Source organism: Peromyscus californicus, unplaced genomic scaffold (genome assembly GCF_007827085.1).
Source record: "Peromyscus californicus insignis strain IS unplaced genomic scaffold, ASM782708v3 Scaffold_4__1_contigs__length_199733344, whole genome shotgun sequence".
Lineage (NCBI taxonomy): Eukaryota > Metazoa > Chordata > Mammalia > Rodentia > Cricetidae > Peromyscus > Peromyscus californicus.
This window is the reverse complement of record NW_026294562.1, coordinates 49953500-49975288: the sequence shown is the minus strand read 5'-3', so window position 1 is coordinate 49975288 and position 21789 is coordinate 49953500. Positions and strand designations below refer to the sequence as shown.

Sequence of the window (21789 nt, the reverse complement as noted above, 5' to 3'; positions counted from 1 at the left end):
GGAGGTTGAGTGTCAACCTCAGATGTCGTTCCTCATGAGCTGTCAACCTTGATTCTTGTTTTTTGAGACCGGGTCTCATTGGCCTGGAGGAAAGTGGGTTAGGCTGGTTGGCCAGTGAACCCTAAGAATTCACCTGTCTGCCTCCCAAGAGCAGGGATTACAGACTTACCCTGCTGTACCTAACCTTTCAAGTGGATTCTGGGGATCTAATTCAAGGTCCGCATGCGTGTGTGGTGGGCACTTCCCTGGCCGAGCCATCAGAAAGGGCTCTCTCATGCATGTGTGGCCAGGCGGGAACGGCCTGCCTGCTTTGCCTCCTGAAGCTCCTCTCGGCCTCAGCCTTTACCAACGTGTAACCAAACAGGAATTCTGCTGCCAGCATCCATCTGTGCTGTGTTGATGGGACATCAGAAGACAGTTGAAGCCGGGCATTGTGGCACACGCCTTTAATCCCAGCACTCGGGAGGCAGAGGCAGGTGGATTTCTGTGAGTTCGAGGCCAGCCTGGCCTACAAAGCTAGCTCTAGGACAGCCAGGACTGTTACACAGAGAAATTTTGTCTTGGGGAAAAAGAAAGGAAGGAAGGAAGAAAGAAGAGAGAGAGAGAGAGAGAGAGAGAGAGAGAGAGAGAGAGAGAGAGAGAGAGAAGAAAGAAAGAAAGAAAGAAAGAAAGAAAGAAAGAAAGAAAGAAAGAAAGAAAGAAAGAAAAAAGAAAGAAAAAGAAAAAGAAAGGTAGGTGTGTGTCACCATGCCTGACTGTTTCCAGTGTAGCTTTGAACTCAGAGATCCATCCCATGATAGGATTAAAGGTGTGTGTGCCACCATTTTCTGGCCTCTGTGTCTGTCTAGTGGCTGTTATGTTCTCTGACCCCAGATAAGTTTATTAGGGTGCACAGTATATTGGGGAATGCAATATCACCACATCTTTGCTTCCTATTCTTTTGAGTATATACCAGTAGTGGAATTGCTGGATCACATGGTAATTCTCTTTTTAATGTTTTGAGAAATTCCACTCTGTTTTCCACAGTGTGACTCCACCATTTTATATCCTTCCAAACAGTGTGCCAAGGCTGTAGTTATCCCATGTCCTTGTTCATTCATTCATTCATTCCTCAATAGTATCTACACTGATTGTTGTGAAGTATATCTCATGTGCTTTTGGTTTAATAGTAGTGTGGAGTTTATTTTCGTGTGCTTTTTAATGATTTGTGTATTTACTTTAGAGCAGTCTATGTAAATCGTTTGCCAATTGTTTTCAGGATTTTTGTTGTTTTGAGATTTTGTAGCTCTGGCTGTCTGGATCTCAAAATGTCAGCCAAACTGGCCTCAACCTTACTGAGATGCACTGCTTCTGGAGTGCTGAGTCAAAGGTGTGCACCACCATCCTGGGCCTTTTGACAATTTTTGTTACTTTGTTTTTTTGAGACAGTCTCACTATGTATTGGAATGGGACTCAGAGACCTGCCTGCCCTCTGTCTTCTAGGTGCTGGGGTTAAAATTATGTGCCATCATACCTCGTCCCCTTTGCTAGATTTTTTTTTTTTTTTTTTGGTTTTTTTCGAGACAGGGTTTCTCTGTGTAGCTTTGCGCCTTTCCTGGATCTTGCGCTGTAGCCCAGGCTGGCCTCGAACTCACAGAGATCCACCTGGCTCTGCCTCCCGAGTGCTGGGATTAAAGGCGTGCGCCACCACCGCCCAGCTAGATTTTTAATTGAATTTTGTTGAGTTTTAGGAGTTTTATATGTGGTCTGGATATCTTTCCCTTATCAATTAAAAAAAGGATTTACAAGCCAGGCAGTGGTGGTACATGCCTTTAATCTCAGCACTTGGGAGGTAAAGGCAGTTGGATTTCTGAGTTCGAAGCCAACCTTGTCTACAGAGTGAGTCCCAGGTCTACACAGAGAAGCCCTATATCAAAAAACAAAAAACAAACAAACACAAAAATAGGATTTACAAATGCTTTCTTCTGTTCTGTGAGTTGCCTTTTTACTCCATTGTATTGCCCTTTGATGTACAAAGTTTTTAATTTTTAAAAAGAACATTTTGTCCATTTTTTTTTGTTTGTTTTTATTGTTGTTTATACTTTTGGTGTCATTTCCTAAAAGTCATTACTGCTGGTGATGGTGGCGCATGTCTTTAATACCAGCACTAGGGAGGCAGAGGCAGGAGGATATCTGAATACCAAGCCAGCTAGGTCTACAAAGCGAGTTCTAAAAGAGCAAGGGCTACACAGAGAAACCCTGTCTCGAAAAACCAAACAAGAAAAAAAGTCATTACTAATGTCTTGAAACTTTTGCCTTCGATTCTTTTGAGTGCCCACCACCACCACCACCAAAAGACAGGGTTTCTCTGTGTAGCCCTGGCAATCTTGGAACTCATTCTGTAGATCAGGCTGGCCTTGAACTCAGAGATTCACCTGCCTCTGCCTCTGGAGTACTGGGATTAAAGGTGTGCACTACCACTGCCTGACTTCTTTTGAGTTTTATATAGTTTGAGGTGTAACATTTGACATTTGGGATTAATGTTTGTGTATACTATTAGGAAAAGGTCCTTATTTAAAAAAATGAGACTGGAGAGACAACTCAACAGCTAAGAGCACTGGCTGCTTTTCCAGAGGATCCCCCCGAGTTCAATTCTCAGCACCCACATAGCATCTCATAGCTGTCTGTAACTCTAGTTCCAGGATACCCAACACCCTCATGAGCACAAAACACCAATGCACATTTTTTAAAAAAGGAAAACAAACAAACAAACAAACAGGTTCAGCTTCATTTTGCATGTAAATAAAAGACTGCTCTTTTCCTATTTAATGATCTTGGCACCCTTGTCAGAAATCACTTAAGAGTATATGTAAGGTCTTATTTCTGGGCTTTTTGATCTGTCCCATAACTTGTTGTCTTTATGCTAGTACTGCATTGTTTTGGTTAGTATGGTTTTGTAATAAGCCTGAAATCTGAAAGTATGAATCTTACAGCTTTGTTTATTTTCAAAATTGTTTTAGCTGATTGAATTCCCTTATAATTCAATGTGAATTCTTTTTTCTTTAGAAACTATCTTTTCATTTTGTGTGTGTGTGTGTGTGTGTGTGTGTGTGTGTGGTGTGTGTGTGTGTGTGTATGCCTAGAGTGTTCAGATGCCTCTGGACCAGAAGAAGGCATTGGGTCCCCTGGAGCTGAAGATACAGGCAATTGTTAGAACCTGACATGAGTGCTGGGGATAGAACTCAGGTCTTTTGCAAGAACAGCAAGTGCTCTCAACTACACACACACACACACACACACACACACACACACACACACACACACACATTTGAGTTCTCAGATACCTCTGCTCCTACTGTGGATTTTAATTTTGTATGCATTTGGGAAGCTATACCTACTGAGTACCTGTTACGTTACAAGCACCTTAATGAGCAAATAAGCAAATATTGACTGCTGGCCAGGATGTGGTTTCCCAAGTTTATAGATGATAAAACTGGCCAAAGGAAGTTAAAATATTCATTATAAATACAATCCTGACACTAACTACCCACAGTATTTATAGACTCCATATATTAAGGGCACAGTCCCCAACAAGATTTTCCTTGCTTCTTATATAAGCCACAAATTTTGGGGTGCTAAGCTTCCTGTACTTTGAATCAACAAGCTATAAATTCAAGGGATACCCAAGTTCCCTCGGGTTTGAAAATTGAAAAAAAAAAATTCTAGATTTTTTTTTATCTTATTTTATGTATGTGTGCTGTGTGTGCCTGGTGCCCTCAGAGATCAGGAGAAAATGTCAGACAAATCCTCTAGAATTAGAGTTATGGATGGTTGTAAGTCACTGTGGCTTTTGGGAACCAAACTGGGTCCTCTGCAAGGGCAAAAAGTGCCCTTAACCACTGAAACATCTCTCCAGCTTCATTAGTTTTGAAAACTTACTGGAATGACTTGTAGAACTCGGGAAAGTGGTGTGTATACAGTGTTGTCATTCAGTGTACAAATCAAGGCTAGTTGAATGAAGAGATTTTGAAGCAGAAGCAAGGAGGGTTCTGCATACAGCACTTCCATGACCGCCCCCAAAGGAATCAGGACATGTTATTCTTCAATTTTGGACTCCAGAGGTTTTATTGAGGTTTCATTATGTGAGCTTAATTAATTGAATCCTATCAGATTTAATTCAATATCTGTCTTCTCTTCTTGAAGGTTAGTAGGTATGATGATAATAGGTGATTCAAAGCCCAAACTCAGCAACCACACGGTTGATCTTTCTAGCCTGTCTTGCTCTCATCCTGAATTATTTCATTAACATTAACTGTCAGTGACCCTCTGAGTTACCCCAGCAGCATAAAGTATTAAACCCACCTAAGAGAATTTCTCTTGAGAAGTTACAGCAGTCAAAAGAGTCTCTTCAGTAACCATAGCAACCCCAGACAAATTATTATGAAGCATAGGATCGCACATCTAGTGAGTGACGGCCCGGACTGAGCCCAGTTCTGGGTTTGAAGCTGTCCTCTCTGTATTCTCTGCTCTTGGTATTAAGACCCATAAATAAGTAGTTTGCTAAGGTCACCCAGCTGATTACTAATCTTGACTGCCAATACATGTTCCTTTCACAATGCAGTGGGTTTTTTGTTTTTTTTTTTTTTTTCATGATGGGGCACATTTGTCTTGTTTCTGTAAATTTTGAAATTGGTATTATAAAATACAACTCCCTAGCTAAGATTCATCAGTTGTCGTTATCTGATATCACCTAATCGTATTTTATTCCGTAAATTTATTCAAGTAAATAAAAGTAAACCAATACAACAGTTAAGAAAGTTATGCTTTTATTTTTTTTTCCATTTGCTATTTTCTTTTTAAAGCAAGAAATGTTAAAAGGAAATCAATTTTATTTCTAGTGTGCATGATGCTGTTTTTCTGATACTTGGCTATACACTTTTGCTTCTAGGTACCATCCATTGCATTTTCCATGCAACTGGGCACCATTACACTTGGAAAAAAGTGACCACAACAGTACACAACATTATTGTGGGCAAGTTGTGGATAGATCAGGTAAGCAAAAGTACCCAAAGTGCCTCAGAACTTCAGAGCACCTCTTTAGGTAATCTTTGTAGTATTTAGGACCCAGTAACTGGTCCCAGACTGTTTTTACTGGATCTCCTAAGGATTTTCTCTCAGGCAGTAGTCCTACCTCCATAAAATTCTATCTATAAATTATTATTTATGAATGACCAAATTATAAGTTCCATCAATGACTACTAAGACTCTGTTGGGCAATATAAAGGGATATAAGACGTAGTCACATAGCCCCAGCTCTTAATGCTTTTGTTATTCATGAAATGTTTATTGCCAAGCAGTGTCCTAGGTACTAGTGTTACAAAGTCAGAGAAGGCCCTCCAAGGATTATTGTGTCATTGAAGAAATAGGACATGTAGATTGAAAAGTATGAAATTGCCTAGTACAGGAGATATGCTAAGAGACTATCTAGTTAAGTGTTAACTTTGGGGTAAGACTGGTTTAACTATGGCCAGAAAAGAGTTAATACTGTCTTCTTAAGAAGGGCTTCATGGTACATGTAGAGTTAGACTGAATCTTTGAAAGGTAGAAAGGAGAGAAAAATAAAAAAAATGAAGTCTATAGGAAGACCTGTAGAACTTTGAAACTGTAATTTGTGTTAAGCAAAGGAATTCTAGAAGGCTCCTACTGAGGGGCTTGTTCAGAAGGGTAGATTATTACATGTGTACTGAAGGTCAAGTTATGTCACCAACATGTGACGCACATTAAAAAAACAGTTTGACCTTAATTCCAACCTGAAATACAATGATTACAGAAGGGTTCCACAGTGCCCAGGTCTGGCTAGGACTTGTTCTTTAAACAAGGGAGCACTCACATGTAAAATTTATGTGAGTCTTCATAAAACTAACTCATGATTCTTTTCACTTTATAGTCTGGTGAGATTGACATCGTAAATCACAAGACAGGAGACAAGTGTAATCTTAAATTTGTTCCTTATAGCTACTTCTCTCGGGATATAGCAAGAAAGGTAAGAGAGGTTGAAATGTAAATATTTTTCATTTAATGTATATCCCTTAGAAGGGCTGGTGTGTGTGCATGTATAGAGAGGTAGGTAGGTAGAAAGACGTGTATCCTAAATATGGAGGTCGGAAAAGTAGGCGTTAAAAAAGATGTAAAGAAGAAAACCAGGAAAGGGACCAAATGTACTGCTGAACCACTTTCTTCTCCTGAACAATGATGATGAAATGAAAGACAAATTCAGGGGCTGGAGAGAGAGATGCTAGTGGTTAAGAGCACTTACAGTTTTTCCAGAGGACCTGAGTTGAATTCCCAGCACCCATATCAAGTAGTTCACAAATGCTTGCAAACAGCACCAGGGGATCTGACACCTTTGGATCTCCAAATGCACCTGTATACATGTGGCTTACACACACACACACACACACACACACACACACACACACACACACATACACCCCTAAATAAAAATAAATACATTTATTTTAAAAATAAAGACAAGCAAAAACAGACAGCACAGTCATAGAGTGTGGGAACATGGAGGACAGGAAAAAAGGTACAGACAATAGAACCACTGTGACATGCAAAGGAGAGATGTCTGAAAAAAGGTGCAGACAATAGAACCACTGTGACATGCAAAGGAGAGATGTCTGAAAAAAGGTGCAGACAATAGTACCACTGTGACATGCAAAGGAGAGATGTCTGAAAAAAGGTGCAGACAATAGTACCACTGTGACATGCAAAGGAGAGATGTCTGTTACTACCACAGGGGGATCATGCCACAGGTTCAGATTTTCATGTAAGAATGAAGACTAGCTAGGATGGTGGTGCACGCCTTTAATCCCAGCACTTGGGAGGCAGAGGCAGGCGGATCTCTAACTTTGAGGCAGCCTGGTCTACATAGTGAGTTTCAGGATAGCCAGGGTTACACAAAGAAACTGTTTGGAAAATTGGGGGGGAAAAATGAAGACTAGTTGGGAATTCAAATGTGTTTGTGGATCTGTGTAATTTCTAGAGCAGTTTTAAGTGTCAGTCAGGTACTTTTCTTTCTTACATCCTTGCATCAGAAATTCCTGTTCAATAAGAAGCTTTGCTCATAAAGCTATCAATTCATGGCTATGTTTCAAGTAGTATTTAAAAATCAGTAAAAATTTGGCTAACTCCATAATGTTTAACTGGATTTAGCCAGGACTTAACCTAGGACTTTTTCTAAGTTAGACCACCCCACAGTGGTCGCTCTGCTCCAAGGCTGTGCTCTCCATCCTTATAGGTGACAGGGGAAGTGACAGACCCATCAGGAAAAGTTCACTTTGCCCTCTTGGGGACATGGGATGAGAAAATGGATTGTTTCAAAGTTCAACCAGCCTCTGGGGAAAATGGGGGTGATGCTCGGCAGAGAGGCCATGAAGCAGAAGAAAGTAGGGTCATGCTATGGAAGAGGAATCCTTTACCGTGAGTATCACATGCAAGCCTCCTGGGGGCTTTGCCCTTAACTCTGGGGCAGTATGAAGGTGTCCTGCCTGCTTTCTTTGTGGTTATCTGTGGGACTGTCCAGGGAGAGGAAAACCTGTGTGGAGATTACCAGAAATTGTACACGTGATTGGAGTTGAAGCATGCTTTGTTCCAAGACACTACCTCACCAAACATATTGTAGTTCTCCTTTCTGAAGTCCACTGAATCATGACTCAAGAGAATCTCTTTGTAATTTATAATAAGTGTTCTGTTTTTAAGATAGGGTCTCATGTAGTCCAGGCTGGTCTCACTGTACAGCTCAGGCTCTCTTTGAAGTCTTGATCTGATCCTTCTACTTGTACCTCCCAAGCTGGGTTACAGGCATTCACCACCATTTCCTGCATACTCATTGCAATTCAAAGCAGAACTTTTCAAAAGCAGCCAGAAAGGAAGGTGCTTTCTACCTGCTAACAGTTTCCCTACAGACCCCTGAGATGACAAGTGCAGGCCGTTGGTCTCCTGTCATCACCTTATGTATTATGTCTACAGAAATAGCCAGATCACTCCAGAAAGAGGTCTAAATCTAAAGGAAGCAAAGGAAATAGGAAGGAAGCAATTTTGAAGATTTCATTCTTCCTTGTAAGTGTAGATAATTCTGAGTGGAGATGCTGCAATAGCTATTAGATGAAGTGATACTGGGGAAGGGTGGGAGTGGTACAGTTTGGCTCTCTTATTTGGGATTACCTGGAGTTGGCTTTGGAGTTTTTCCACTTGTGGGACACTTAGATGTAGGGCAGTGTTCCAAGCTGTTGCTCCTTGGGTTGGATCGAGGCTGTAGAGCTGCCTTTCCTTTGTCTTGTTTGTTCTTAGGAAGAATGCAGAAAACATGTACTACTTCTCAGAGCTCGCCCTCACTCTCAATGCCTGGGAAGGTGGCACTGCACCCACAGACAGCCGGCTTCGGCCTGACCAGAGACTGATGGAAAATGGGCGCTGGGATGAAGCAAATGCTGAGAAGCAGCGCCTAGAGGAGAAACAGAGACTTTCCAGGAAAAAGAGAGAAGCAGAAGCTATGAAAGCCACGGAAGATGGTAACAAACCTGTCCACTGTTCTCATTTCTTGGTGCATGGCGAGTGCCAGCTCTAATTTTGCTTTTCATTGCTTCCTTTTTAGGCACACCATATGACCCCTATAAGGCACTGTGGTTTGAGCGGAAGAAGGACCCTGTCACCAAGGAGCTAACCCATGTTTATAGGGGTGAATATTGGGAATGTAAGGAAAAGCAGGACTGGGGCTCTTGCCCAGACATTTTCTGAAGTGGTTGTAACTCAAAGGAAGAGGTTTGATCGGAGAAGACGGCAGAGGATGTGCGAGAAGGCTGGCAGTTGGGACTCTTACCAAGTGCTTTCCTCAAATTTGTCTGTCTTAACCAATCACTTTTTCCAAATCAATCACCAGAAGCAGACACCCGTGGTGGTGATTGGCTGGTTGCCTTAGCTGATTGACGCTGAAATCGACGTAGTAGCTACCCATGTTTGTAAGGGAGCGGTTTAGTGGCTGAAAGTTAGTGTTATTCTACATCTGCAAAGGCAAGTAAGTGTTTGTGGTCTTCTCCCTCTGCCCCCATATAAGATGATGTCATTCACCCTCCCCTTGTAGTGTCCTGCTCAGCCAAGACCTGCATAAGATTGTGATTCATGAGCATTTTGGTGCTGTTCAGAGCAAGAACTGATCTTAAAGTTCCTTTAAAAAGAAACACATAAGACTTAACCAGCAGAGGCATCATGCACAGGTCTCATGTTAGGAAATATGCTCACATGTGGAGTTGGTTTAACAAGGCGTCGTATGTAGATAACTAAGGTTTTGGAGCATCTACAGGAGAGATTGTTCTCTAGGGCTGGAATATTGAGTTACATTCTTGGAGATTTTTCCTTCACTTGCATACAACACCCCTCTGCTGTTTTCTGTCTCCTTTGACAGCAACCAGAGGCCTCTTTGGCAGTTGATAAGAGGGCCACACTATCTTTATAAAGGGGTTTTATGGTCTTCCTCAGGTGGAGAACCTCTGAGAACACAGGCAGGGTGGAAGAAGACTACTAGCCACTTGTACCTTCCCAGTCCCTCCTCATCCCGTCTTCATTGCCTTTCTGGCTTCTTTGCTGGCACAGTACCAATTTGGGTATGTGCCACAGTCTGGAGCAAAACATTGCCTGACCCATTCTGTACACTTCAGAATCTGAGAGAAGTTTCTCTGCAACAAACGTTTTCATCATCTTGAAAGTCCCATGGAATGGAGCCACCTCTGGAATAATGTGTTAAATCATCTGTATATTATATATATATATATATATATATGTAGAGAAAAATCTAATTTTTTTTGTTTTCCTCTTTCCCATGAAGAATCTTGGTTTTTTTTTTATATCACCTGTCTCCCTGGGACTCTCGGACGCATGCTAATATGGGTTGATGCTCCTCTGCTTTCCATCTTTGAGGGGCATTGCAACCCTAAGCAGGGTCATGTGTGGCAGTTACTGGACAGGGACAAGGAGGAGTGTTTGTCACAGTGACTCACTGCTGCCTCAGCTCTGCTTTCCTGATCACCTGGCTCTTGGAAAGGAAGTCCTAGTCTTTTTCCCCCGCCTCAGTTTCCTTCCTCAGGAGTACGGGTAGAAAGTCAGGAGGGTGGTTTCTAGCTTCCTTCTGTTCCAGCCAGCTCAGGCTAAATCCCAAAAGAGTTTGCTTCCAAGGATGTGAGCTAAGAGCCCTCATGCTCTGTGGGAACTGCTCCTGCTGGGCCCTGGCTTCCTTCTTTCATTTTTCTCTGTATTAATTTTAGTTTCCTGTTCAGAAACATAACCCTTGTGCAACCCACCCTTGGTTGAGGGTCATAAATTGAGGTGCCTTCCTTATGTACTTTTTGTTAGTGTTTTTGTTTTTGTTCCTTAACTATTGAGCCTCAGCCAGTGTGGGTCCTTGGGGAAAAATACCATTCCAGAGGAAGCTATCCCTCCAGGGAAATTGGATCTTACTGGGTAAATTAGTACTTTTAGTCATCCTCCCACCCCCCACCGGCTCTCCCTCCCCAGATCAAACACATCAAAGATTGATCACTGGGGAATTTCCTCCTAAGAAGGCTTTCCCCAGCACAAGGGTTACTCCGGGGAGACCCATAAAATGGGCACCATCTCTGGAGACTGGGATAGAATGGAAATTTCCCAAGGAACCTCGTTGCTTTAGCCCCTTTCCCCATATATCTGCACTACATTTCTAGCTTGATTCCCAGATCCCTGCTAACGGAAGAAGCCTAGAAGTCCTGAAGATGGAATAAAGTCACATGAAAGTAAAACAAGACTATATATATTTTCAGTTTTTTTGCCTTATTGCTTTTTTTCAAAAAAAAAAACCTACTAAATTAAATAATTTTTAAAAAGCTATATTGTCTGATTTGCTTCTACCCCTACTAGGCAGGAAATAGTGGTGAACAGAGGGAGACCTGGCCGATGGTGATTTGTTCTGTTTGGGAATTTTATTGTATGTGTATGAGTGTTTTGCCTACGTGTATGTATGTGTGCTATGTGCATGCCTGTTGGCCACAAAGACCAGAAGAATGTGTGGAAAGGTTGTGAACGACCATGTAGGGTCTGGGAACCAAACTGAGGGCTTCTTACAAGAGCAGTAAGTGCTCGTAACAGCTGAGCCATGTATCAAGCTCCTTGATTTCAGTTCTTCAACATCAGTCCAGACTCATGAGCAGAAGAATAGCCTTAACACCTTGCAATCTGACATTTGTCACTGTCTTAACATAGAGAAACCATAACTAGTATTTCTGATTCTGGGTCTGCTCCCTCAGAAATGTAGGGATGGAGGATATAGCTTAGGGGTTAGAGGGCTTACTTAGCATATCTCTGCCTGGCCTGGATTTAAGACCCAGCCCTGGGAGGGGGGGGGGGGACACTAGTAAAAGTTGAAGTCTCAAAATTCTTAGCTTTTTGATGTATGGGTTCAAATCCAGCCTTTGGAACCATAAGCAGTTGTACTTGGAAGACCTTCAAAATGAAGGGGAACACCTGTCTTTCAGCACTCAGGAAGCTGGGACAAATTTCCTGAGCCCATCTCAAACAAATAAATCTCAAATAAATAAAAGGCCAGGAGTAGTGGTGCAGGCCATCACAGGAGAAGCACGAAGATTACAAGCTCCAGACAAACCCGAGACACATAGGTCCTGCTTTAAAAGCAAAAAGACCTTTTACAAGCAATGACAACAATTTACTTTTTCCTCTGCAAAGTCCAGGCTCTGGAAGAGGATGGGCATAGTAGGGTATGGGCCTAGAAAGTAGTCCTGTCAAATTATGCAGCAAAGGATCCTGCCCATGAGCCCTGAGTCTAGAGTACAGAGGGCCGAGAGGAACTCATTCTCTAGGTCATATAACTTTTTTAAGAGTAAACTGTTAGGCTCTTAGAAAAACTAAATTTGTTCAGGCACACATGGCTGATTGGTTAGTCAGGGTTGGAATTCAAAGCTGGGTGTGGTTAACCTGGGTTTTTGACCTCTATTAGCTACCCTTTGCCTAGGGAGTAACTGGCTTGGAAGTGGTGTTGTGACCTTTTCTGGCTGTGTGATATACTGCCACTGAAGTGCTTGGCTGTCTGCACAGGCTCATAAGGCTGGTGCCATTTCTTTCAAGGCTCCTCTCCAAGGAACATCCTAGAAATTCAGCCTCTAGGACTCTGGATTTTTCAGATTCATGTCAACAAAATTGCTGTGTTGTCAGCAATTGTTTTTGTACCAGATTCTTGGAGAAACCACTTATCTCTTCAATTTGATTGATTACTATTACAAGATTGAATGTTAAATTGCTGTAAAGTTTTGTGATCTTGTTTTCTGGCCAGATGAAAACCACAGCAGTAGGTATGAGGCATAGCAGCCCTGTGCTGAGATCTTGAGCACCTTTACATAATTTAATTACTACATTAGGGGAAATCAAACAGCCACAGTATGTAATGATCCCTCTTTGGTCTAATAATGTGACATGATGAGTTGGGATGTGGAGCCTGAGGGTCATAGTCCAACATGATTCAACATTATGACTCAGCAAAATTTCAAACCATTGCATTCACAGACCTTTAAAGTCCCACAAATTTAAGGGAATACAGGCTTTCATCACAGGTGACTCACCATGCTGTTTTTTGTTTTTGTTTTTTTTACATTTTATATAATCTTTATTGACAAATAATTCCCATAGTATACAATTTGCCTGTTTGCACAATTTGATAGACTTTTGTCCAGCATCCTCATAGGCCCATGACACCATCACCACTTTCTATTTTAGAACGTTGCTGTCTTTAATTTCATACACACATATGATGTATGGTGGTTACATTCCACCTTATTTTTTTTTAACGAACATAATATTTGCAATTGTAACCATTTTTAAGTTCACAATTCAGTTCACCATGCTGTTTTAGGCAAGTAAGAAAGACTGGTGTTTATCATTATGTTTGCCTTCCCAGCCTTCATTTCTACACAGTTAAAAAGCAGCAGAGGAGATAGCCATCCTGTGGGAAGAGATGACATCGAAGAGGAAGACAACCACTGTTCCCCACCCCACAAAGAGTTAGGACTCCAAGCTGTGCAGCTGTCAAGTAGTGATAATGAAAGGAACAGAGAGCAGCTTACACCAGAGCACTGCTGAACTTTACTCCGATATCCCGGGGTTCTCCCACAAGGACTGTGCCAAGGTCGAGGTCCATCCACATTAACCAGATCTGGAAGGAGGCTCATTTCTACAGCCTGTAGCAGAGAGGATAGTCTTGACATGATAACCTAGGCACTTCTCCCTTGTTTATAAAAAGTCATTGCATTCACACATACATACACTCATACAAGTCCCACAAACTTGTTCAACCCATACACTTCAAGGATTTGCTCTACAGGTCAGTAAAATAAAGCCTCAAAAAGTGGCATAGAAAAATCTTGAGATTTTGCTCATTAAAGATGAACAAAACAAAATTTATGAAACAAATTCAGAACCTCCAGGTGTGGTGGTACACACCTGTGAATCCTAGCCCTTGGGACATGGAGGTAGGAGGATAGTTCAGGTTCATTCTTAACAACATAATGAGTTTGAGGCCAGCTTGGGTCTCATGAGACCCAGTCAAATAAATAATAAAGCACACCACTTTTGTCCACACTCTTCCTTACCCACTGGAAGCATTTGGAGCCTTGTGTGGTTTCTGGAGTGCCTATGGTAACTGTAGCCCCACTCCCCTTTCAAACTGCTGCTGTTCTGGTCTATTGTTCCTTCAGTAAAGGAGCTGAATGTGTTATGCCCAGATCACGGGGACCCCCACAAGACCACCACGGAGACTAAATCCTGTATGTAAAAGCAAGGAGCCTTTACTTTCAAGCTCCAGAGCTTGATCTCTCTGTCTGTCCCATGTAGTGGTGAGAGCAGAAAGCCCAGAGCCCAAGCAGAGTGGGGTTTTGCTCATAGCAGAGGTTGGGGTGAGGGGATTTCTCTGTTTCAGGACCCTGATTGGCTGACATTTGTCTAGGGGTATAGGGAATATTTAGAATGTCAGGTATTTACCCTTAGATGCAGGCCCTCCCTGTGTGGGGTCAGCTAATGGCTTTTCCTGGGTCCAGGTGTTGCCTGCCAGAAGCTGTGTCTGGGCCTCTAAGCCTATCATGGCAGCTGTGTGGTCAAGCTGTTTTGGGGCCCCCCACAAGTGGCCAAATGAGGGATCTTTAAAGGGGATAACCTGAAGAGCTCAAGGGCTGTGGGTGAAGTTCTAGAGTGCCACTGAGTATGTGCAAGGCCTGGGGTTTGATCCCAGCACCATGATAAATTACTCAGACTTTTTTTTTCAGAGCTGAGGGTCAAACCCAGGGCCTTGCGCTTGCTAGGCAAGCGCTCTACCACTGAGCTAAATCCCCAACCCCAGACTCTTTCATAAATAACCTGTAGAGGTCATGGCCTCTGAACTTCAGCAGGTGATTTTAGAGGTTACTAAAAACAAGCTCATTTTAGGTTATAGTTAGGAATGTTTTCAGCCATCCATCCATCCATTCATTCATTCATTCACTCACTCACCCTCATTCTCTGCATTTCCCGCAGCCTGTTAGCTAACCGACTGGGGACACAAATAGCAAAAAACGAGATTAGGTAAACAGCCAATTGCAGTCAAGTTTGGCCAGTGGTGTGAGGCACTGTAGCCTGTAGGGAGTTGGGAGAAAGTGGGTAGAGGTATGTCAGAGAAGGCATCTGGAACTAGAAGAACTTGAGCTGTGAGTTGCAAGTTAAGTAGGCATTAGAGAAAGGGTTATGTAAATGTGTTGCATAGACCAAGAGGAAGAACAAGGTCCAAACAAGCATGCTGGCATTGACTCCAGGCATTGTTAGTTTAAGATCAAGAATTCACTAGCCTTGGGGGCTCTTTGCTCAACTCACTAGCCCACTTCCATTCCTGGGAGTGTTTTTTCCTTTCCTAATAAGCTATCTCTATTTCTATACCGTGACCATGTCTAGTTTTTTTTTTTTTTTTTTCTTCTTCTTCTTCTTCTTCTTCTTCTTCTTCTTCTTCTTCTTCTTCTTCTTCTTCTTCTTCTTCTTCTTCTTCTTCTTCTTCTTTCTTCTTCCTCTTCCTCTTCCTCTTCTTCCTCTTCCTCTTCTTCCTCTTCCTCCTCCTCCTCTTCCTCCTCCTCCTCCTCCTCCTCCTCCTCCTCCTCCTCCTCCTCCTCCTCCTTCTTCTTCTTTTCCGAGACAAGGTTTCTCTGTATAACAGCCCTGGCTATCCTGGAACTCAACTCTGTAGACCAGACCAGGCTGGCTTTGAACTCATAGAGATCTGCCTGCCTCTGCCTCCCGAGTGCTGGAATTAAAGGCTTGCTCCACCAACTCCCAGCTGTTTGTTTTTGAGACAGGGTCTCCCTGTGTAGCCCTGACTATCCTGGAGCTCTCTATGTAGACCAGATGGCCTCAAACTCATAGAGATGATTTTGCCTCTGCCTCCCGAGTGCTGGGAGCCTTGTGGCAGCTGCTAGTGTTTTCAACTAACCTGTACTGTTTTTCTCTTAAACTCTAGTAAAATTGTCAAGCTTGAGAGAAAGAGAGAGAGAGAGAGAGAGAGAGAGAGAGAGAGAGAGAGAGAGAGAGAACACTAAGAAGGATGCTGGAGAAGGGTATGCCCTCCCTCCCCCAAAATGCTTCATGTGCTGTTAGAAGAAGCCTTGGCTTTTGTTTTTAACTAGTGAAAAGCAGGATACTGAATTTCAGGTAGAAAACAATTTATGAACAAGACCAGTTAAGAGGCGGGAGAGGAGAGATGGGCAGCAGAGGAATCCCCAGTGGGATGCACAGCATGTGGTATGATGACTAGAAGGCAGAGGGGGGAAGGTTTGCAATTCTCTGACCTGGGAAACTTAGATGGGAAATCAGGTGTCCTGGCTAGTTTTATGTCAACTTGACACAAACTAGAGCCACTTAAAGGAGGGAACCTCAGTTGAGAAAATGCCTCCATCAGATCCAGCTGTAAGGCATTTTTCTTAATTAGTGATTGATGGGGAGGACCCAACCCAGGGTGGGTTGTTCCATCCCTAGGCTGGTGATCCTGGGCTTATAAGAAAGCAAGCTAAGCAAGCCATGAGGAGCAAGCCAGTAAGCAGCACTCCTCCATGGCCTCTGCATCAACTCTTGCCTCCAGGTTCCTGCCCTGTTTGAGTTCCTGTCCAACTTCCTTCAACAGCGGTGTTGGAATTCCTGGCCACTCCCCCCAGCTACATGACCACGCATATGAGGGCAAAAAAAATGATTAGTCATTCCGGGGCTTTACGTCCTATGTAATCCATGTGCTGCATGATCACATAATTTGGGGGCAGCGTGATCGTGATCACGCAATCTATGGCCATGCTTGACATAGATAGCTCCGTAAGTCCATATGTGCATGTGCAGGGGAATCCATAAAAAGTGGGTCACAGACTCCTCCCTTCTTCTCCCCCCACTCTCTCCTTGCACATGTCTTCTGTCTCTCCTTCCCCTAATAAACCTTTATAGTGGGTTTTGTCTACTTCTTGGCTTTTCTCACATGGTAACAGCGCCACAGCGCCGCTTAATGAATAACACAGCACCACCACATAAAAACCAACAGATGAACTACAATGTTGAAGTGTAAGCCAAATAAACCCTTTCCTCCCTAACTTGCTTTTGGTCATGATGCCTCATCACAGTAATAGAAACACTAACTGCGGCAAGTGATATGATTTTCAAGATTGGAGAAATAAATGGCTCAGTGGTTAAGAGTGTGTATTGCTCTTGCAGAGGACCAAAATTCTATTCCTAGCTCATCGCTGCCTAGACTCTAGCTCAGTGGATCTGATGCTCTCTGATCTCTAGAGGACCAGCCCTAGCATGAACACATCCACACACAGCTACAAGCATGTATACATAACTAAAATAAAATAATTTGGGACATTGTAACTCACACTCTTCATCTTAGCACTAGGAAGACAAAGATAGGATCAGAAGTTCAAGGTCATCCTTGGCTACATAGTGAGTTCAAGGCCAGTCTGGTCTATATAGAGTGAGTTCCAGGCCAGCTGGAACTCCAAAATAAAATAAAAAAAGAAGGAAGAGGGGCTGGAGAGATGACTCAGCAGTTAAGAGCACTGGCTGCTCTTCAGGGGACCCAGATTTGGTTCCCAACACCCACATGGCAGCTCTTGGCTGCCTGTAACTCCAGTTCCAGGGAATCTGGCACCCTCACACAAACATACATATAGGCAAAACACCAATGCACATAAAATTAAAAAAAAAAAAGAAGGAAGGCAGGAAGGAAGGACTTTGCAAGAGAAACAATTCATTTTGGGGTATGCTTTGTTGGAGGTACCTGTGGAAATACCAAAAAAGATTTTTTTTTTTTTTGAGGTAAGGTCTACTGTGGCCCAGACTAGCTTCCAATTTTCTACATAGCCCAGACTGCCTTCAAATTCACTATATAGCCAAGAATAACCTTGAACTCCTGATTCTTCCTCCTCTACCTTCCAAATGCTGGGATTATAGGCATGTACCCTGGTGACCTGTTTTGAGAAATAATTTTAAATATGGTTCTTCCATGTAGTCTGAGAACTGAGAATGGGAGACCGAGGGAAACAAAATCACAGATTAATATTTGGCCAATTCAAAAAACAAACAAGCAATATCTATGCCTATTTCTATATCTATATCTGCAGAGATTTGGATTCAACTGAGGAACTGGGGTTAGGCTAGTATATTATATATGTAATAATCGTACTATTATAGTTAGTGCCAGTCTATCTAAAATATCACTATGAAGGAATTGAGTTGCTCTGAATCCCAGACAAGCACTTGGCCAGGGTAGGATTTAAGTCATCTTTTGTCATGTATACACCAAGTCTATAGAGCTGATAATGGCCCTCCATTGCGGCACACCACATGCTTGGTGGCTTAAAGCCAGGCCTGTTTATGAGCTCAATCCTGGAGCTGAGGAGCCACACCACATGGCTGAATTCTTTGTTTAGAAGACATGGTTGAGCTCTTGTCTGGAGGCACTTCAGGGAAGTCTCCTTCCAGACTTCTCCTTGCTGGCAGCCTTCGGTGGTTTCTGGTTGTGGAAAAGAACGGTTTCCGAGCCGATTGCCCCCCCAGAAGCCACTCTCATCCCACGGGCTATCTGCACTCCTTACCTTGGGGTCTCTAGCTTCAAGCCCAGGGAACTTTACACCCTCCTTCTCTGAGTGGCCGAAGGACCCTATGTTGGCCAGACATCCTGTTGCTGTGGCAAATACCAGAAATAGTAAGGTAAAGAAGGGTTTCTTTTGGTCCATAGCTTCAGTTCATGGTTAGCTGGTTCCTTGACTTTGGGCCAGATGCAGGGCAGAACATCACTGCCAAAGGAATAGGATGGAACAAGGTAACCGGGAATTGTATCCGAGTAATGTAAAGATTTGATCCTTAATTACGTCATCAGCCTTCGCCAGCTTCCCAGCCTAAAAAGCTGGTGGGCCCTCTGTGGGCTCTCTGTCCCCTCTCCTTTCCTCTCCTTCTCCCCCATTGGTCCCCCTCTCTCCCTCTCCCCGCCCTGTTTCTCTCTCTCTCTCTCTGTGTCTTTCTCTTTCTCTCCCCCACCCACCCATAAAGCTCTAAAAAGATAACCATGGCTATGATTCTTTTAATCAGCATGCTCCTCTGCCGGCATGGCCCCCCCGGGGGGGGGGGGCGACCAGCCTCGAGGGGCAGCGCCGCGGCATAACTAACACCAGGCCTAAGAAATGCCCCCTTCTCCCCTCCCCCAAGTGACCCACTTCTTCCAACTAGGCACAACTTTCATAATTTACCACCACCTAATTACTTATTTAAATATTGAATCTTTCAATTGCTTACACCAGTGATTAAGTCAAAGCCCCCACGATCTCATCTCTTCTAGAAAACAGCCTCATGGACTCCCTCAGAAGTGTGCTTACTAACCCTGTAGGCATCTTTCAATGGAAGCAAGCTAACCATCACAAAACCCAGTATGACTAATAGATAATGGCATACTTTAGAGTAGTCAGATGTGCTGTGTAGACTAACGTAACCATAAAAGGCAAACCCTATCATATTAACAGTTCAATTGATTATGTAGTTTTCTTTGCTGGTGATGGTGTCTGGAGGGTGGTTAGGTAGGCATTATTTTAGGATTTTTCCTACTACAACTACCTAGAAAAAGCAAAATGGTGATGTTTTAACAAGACTGCTGGGTCTGCAAAAACCTTGACAACATCTAGTTGAGGTATGGCAGCTCCATACCATAAATGTGTTCTTCTCTCAGTCTCTTGAAAACGGCAATCCGCAATCCGGAATCACTCTCTACTTTGTGTTTGTACGTTGTAGCAGGAATCTTAAAAGGTCTTATTAATAAAATCAAACCCGGTGCCAGTTATTGGGGTGAACGCTGGAAGATCAGAGAAGCAGAACAAGCCACAGCCACCTCACCTTGCCAATTCCTCAACTGATTCTCTTTCCTCAGACTGGAAACCTCTGTGTCCTCATCCAGAATGAATCTCAGCTGAACTGCTGCTCAAAAGCCTAAAAGCTTAACCAGCCTAGTTCTTGGTTTTCACGCCTTATATACCTTTCTGCTTTCTGCCCTCACTTCTTGGGAATCAAGGTGTGCGTCACCATGCCTGGCTGTTTCCAATGTGGCCTTGAACTCACAGAGATCCAGAGGGATTTCTGCCTCTGGAATGCTAGGATTAAAGGCGTGAGTGCCACCATTTTCTAGCCTCTGTATCTAGTGGCTGTTCTGTTCTCTGACCCCAGATAAGTTTATTAGGGTGCACACTATATTGGGGAACACAGTACGTAAATCCTAAGCCAAGGTTATCTTTTCATTTCAAGTTACAATGAGCCCATGTTCCCCCTTCTTATGAATCAACTTAGTATGAAACACTGGGTTATTCTCACCAGCCTTATGGTACTTTTAAATTAAATGCATGCAAGAATGTATGGCTGTGAACTGGGAGACAGGTGGGGTAGAAACAGCATATTAGGGATATCATTAATCCATAGCTGACTTCTTAGAGTTTGAAAGGGGCCAGAGCCAAGTCAAGTATCTATAACTCCTACTGAGGTAACATGGAAAGTCTACATCATGTGAAGAGTTTGCAAATGTTGAGGGTGTGTGTGTGTGTGTGTGTGTGTGTGTGTGTGTGTGTGTGTGTGTGTGATTACTGGGAATAAAACTCAGGGTAGCTCACATTCTAGGCCTTGCCATCCTTTTCCAGACATTTTGTAAATATTTCTGACATTCAAATTGATGGCATCTATGAAAACTCAACAAGAGAAATTGTGAATCCTGCCATCAGAGAATAAGATTGTTACCACACTTTAAAGCCAACTTTGAAGCAAGCTTTAATTAAATACTGGCCAGGTGGGTGGGCTCTGGCCAGATCCATACCCAGGTTCCTGGGAAATGGCCCAGAATCATGGTTTGTAGTGGTTTAAGAAGGAAAACCCATAATCCACTGCATTTTCCGCCAGGGGCAAACATACATCCTGATGTACCTCTAGCCTACATCCAATCAGCAGCAAGTGTACATCTGATGTATTTTCTGCCTGTGAAACTCCAGTTCACATGGGATCAAGCACATCAGTGCAGATGGGTCAAACAAACTTGTTTAGGGGAGTGAAAACATGTGGCTTGTTATCTCCCATAAACAACATCCTCCAGCAGGCTAGGCACGGTGGTGCACGCCTTTAATCCCGGGAGGCAGAGCCAGGAGGATCTCTGTGAGTTCGAGGCCAGCCTGGTCTACAGAGCAAGATCCTCCCTCGGAAAAACCAAAACAACAACAACAAAAACAATAGCCTCCAGTCTTCAGGAACGATCTGTTCTTGGACAAGGGGCTTGCAGATCAGAGACATTTTTGTTTCATGGATCTCTTAGGCATATTAATTAAAACTTAAAATGTAACTTTGACGCTCACAAAACAAAACTAAAATAAAATAAAGGTTATATCTTGACCTTATAAAATTTCCTTCCCTCAGGGGCTTGGACCTGCCTAGGCCCAGTGTGCCAGGCTCTGCTGACTCCCCATGGGAGACCTTGATTTGGGGGATGTGGGGATGCGGGATGGCTTGGGAGAGAGGGCTGGGGGGTGGGAGGAGGGAGAAGGGGGGAATCTGTGGGTGGTATGTGGAGTGGGTAGAAAATTTCTTAATAAAGAAAAAAAAATTGCTTCCCTCCAAATATTAGTATATGTGTATATAATCATTGCAGTGCTATTTTACATCATGAAATCTGGGGATGGGTGATCCCTAATTAATTTGTGTTGTACCCCCACAATCAATGCTGTGCATTAATAAAGCATGCAATTGTAACTATCATGAATTACCGTCTCAAAAATTCATGAATTGGTTTGCCTAGCATGCATGAGGCCCTAGGTTCAATCCTCATCACTTTAAAATATTCTTTGAATTTAACTGGAAAAAAAAAGTCATTAAGCAGGCGGATCTCTGAGTTTCAGGCTAGCCTGGTCCAAAGAGTGAGTTCCAGGACAACCAGGCTCCACAGAGAAATCCTGTCTCAAAACAACTACAAGCACAACAACAAATCATTAAGTATTTTTAATGCAGAGAAGCAAATTGCACGACAATTAAAAAAAAAAAATCGCTTGAAATGTAATCGATCCCAGGTAGTAAACAAGGTCCTTGCGCCTTTGTAACATTTGTGAAGACCTAGTCTTTAGCCAAACTTACCTGACGTAGTACCACGAAACAATATTTCCTCATTATAATTATACAGGTTAAAAGGTGCTAACAAGCATG

General features: G+C 43.0%; 1 protein-coding gene and 1 long non-coding RNA gene across 2 annotated transcripts in view; one reads left to right on the top strand and one right to left on the bottom strand.

Annotated features, from left to right (window-relative positions):
• The window catches only part of Osbp (oxysterol binding protein), a 34655-nt gene extending 23756 nt beyond the window's left edge, over window positions 1–10899 (top strand). Inside the window, exons 10-14 of the mRNA XM_052761706.1 lie at window positions 4928–5031; window positions 5927–6022; window positions 7283–7464; window positions 8335–8555; window positions 8639–10899. Of these exons, the coding sequence (XP_052617666.1) occupies window positions 4928–5031; window positions 5927–6022; window positions 7283–7464; window positions 8335–8555; window positions 8639–8781 (746 nt within the window). The 3' untranslated portion in view covers window positions 8782–10899. The remainder of the gene's footprint in view (window positions 1–4927; window positions 5032–5926; window positions 6023–7282; window positions 7465–8334; window positions 8556–8638) is intronic.
• LOC128124901 (uncharacterized) lies at window positions 9454–18465 on the bottom strand. Its single transcript, XR_008223043.1, has 2 exons — window positions 18168–18465; window positions 9454–13256 (listed from the first exon to the last, which is right to left on the bottom strand). It is a non-coding gene; the product is annotated as an uncharacterized LOC128124901 (long non-coding RNA).
• Window positions 18466–21789: the final 3324 nt, after the last annotated feature.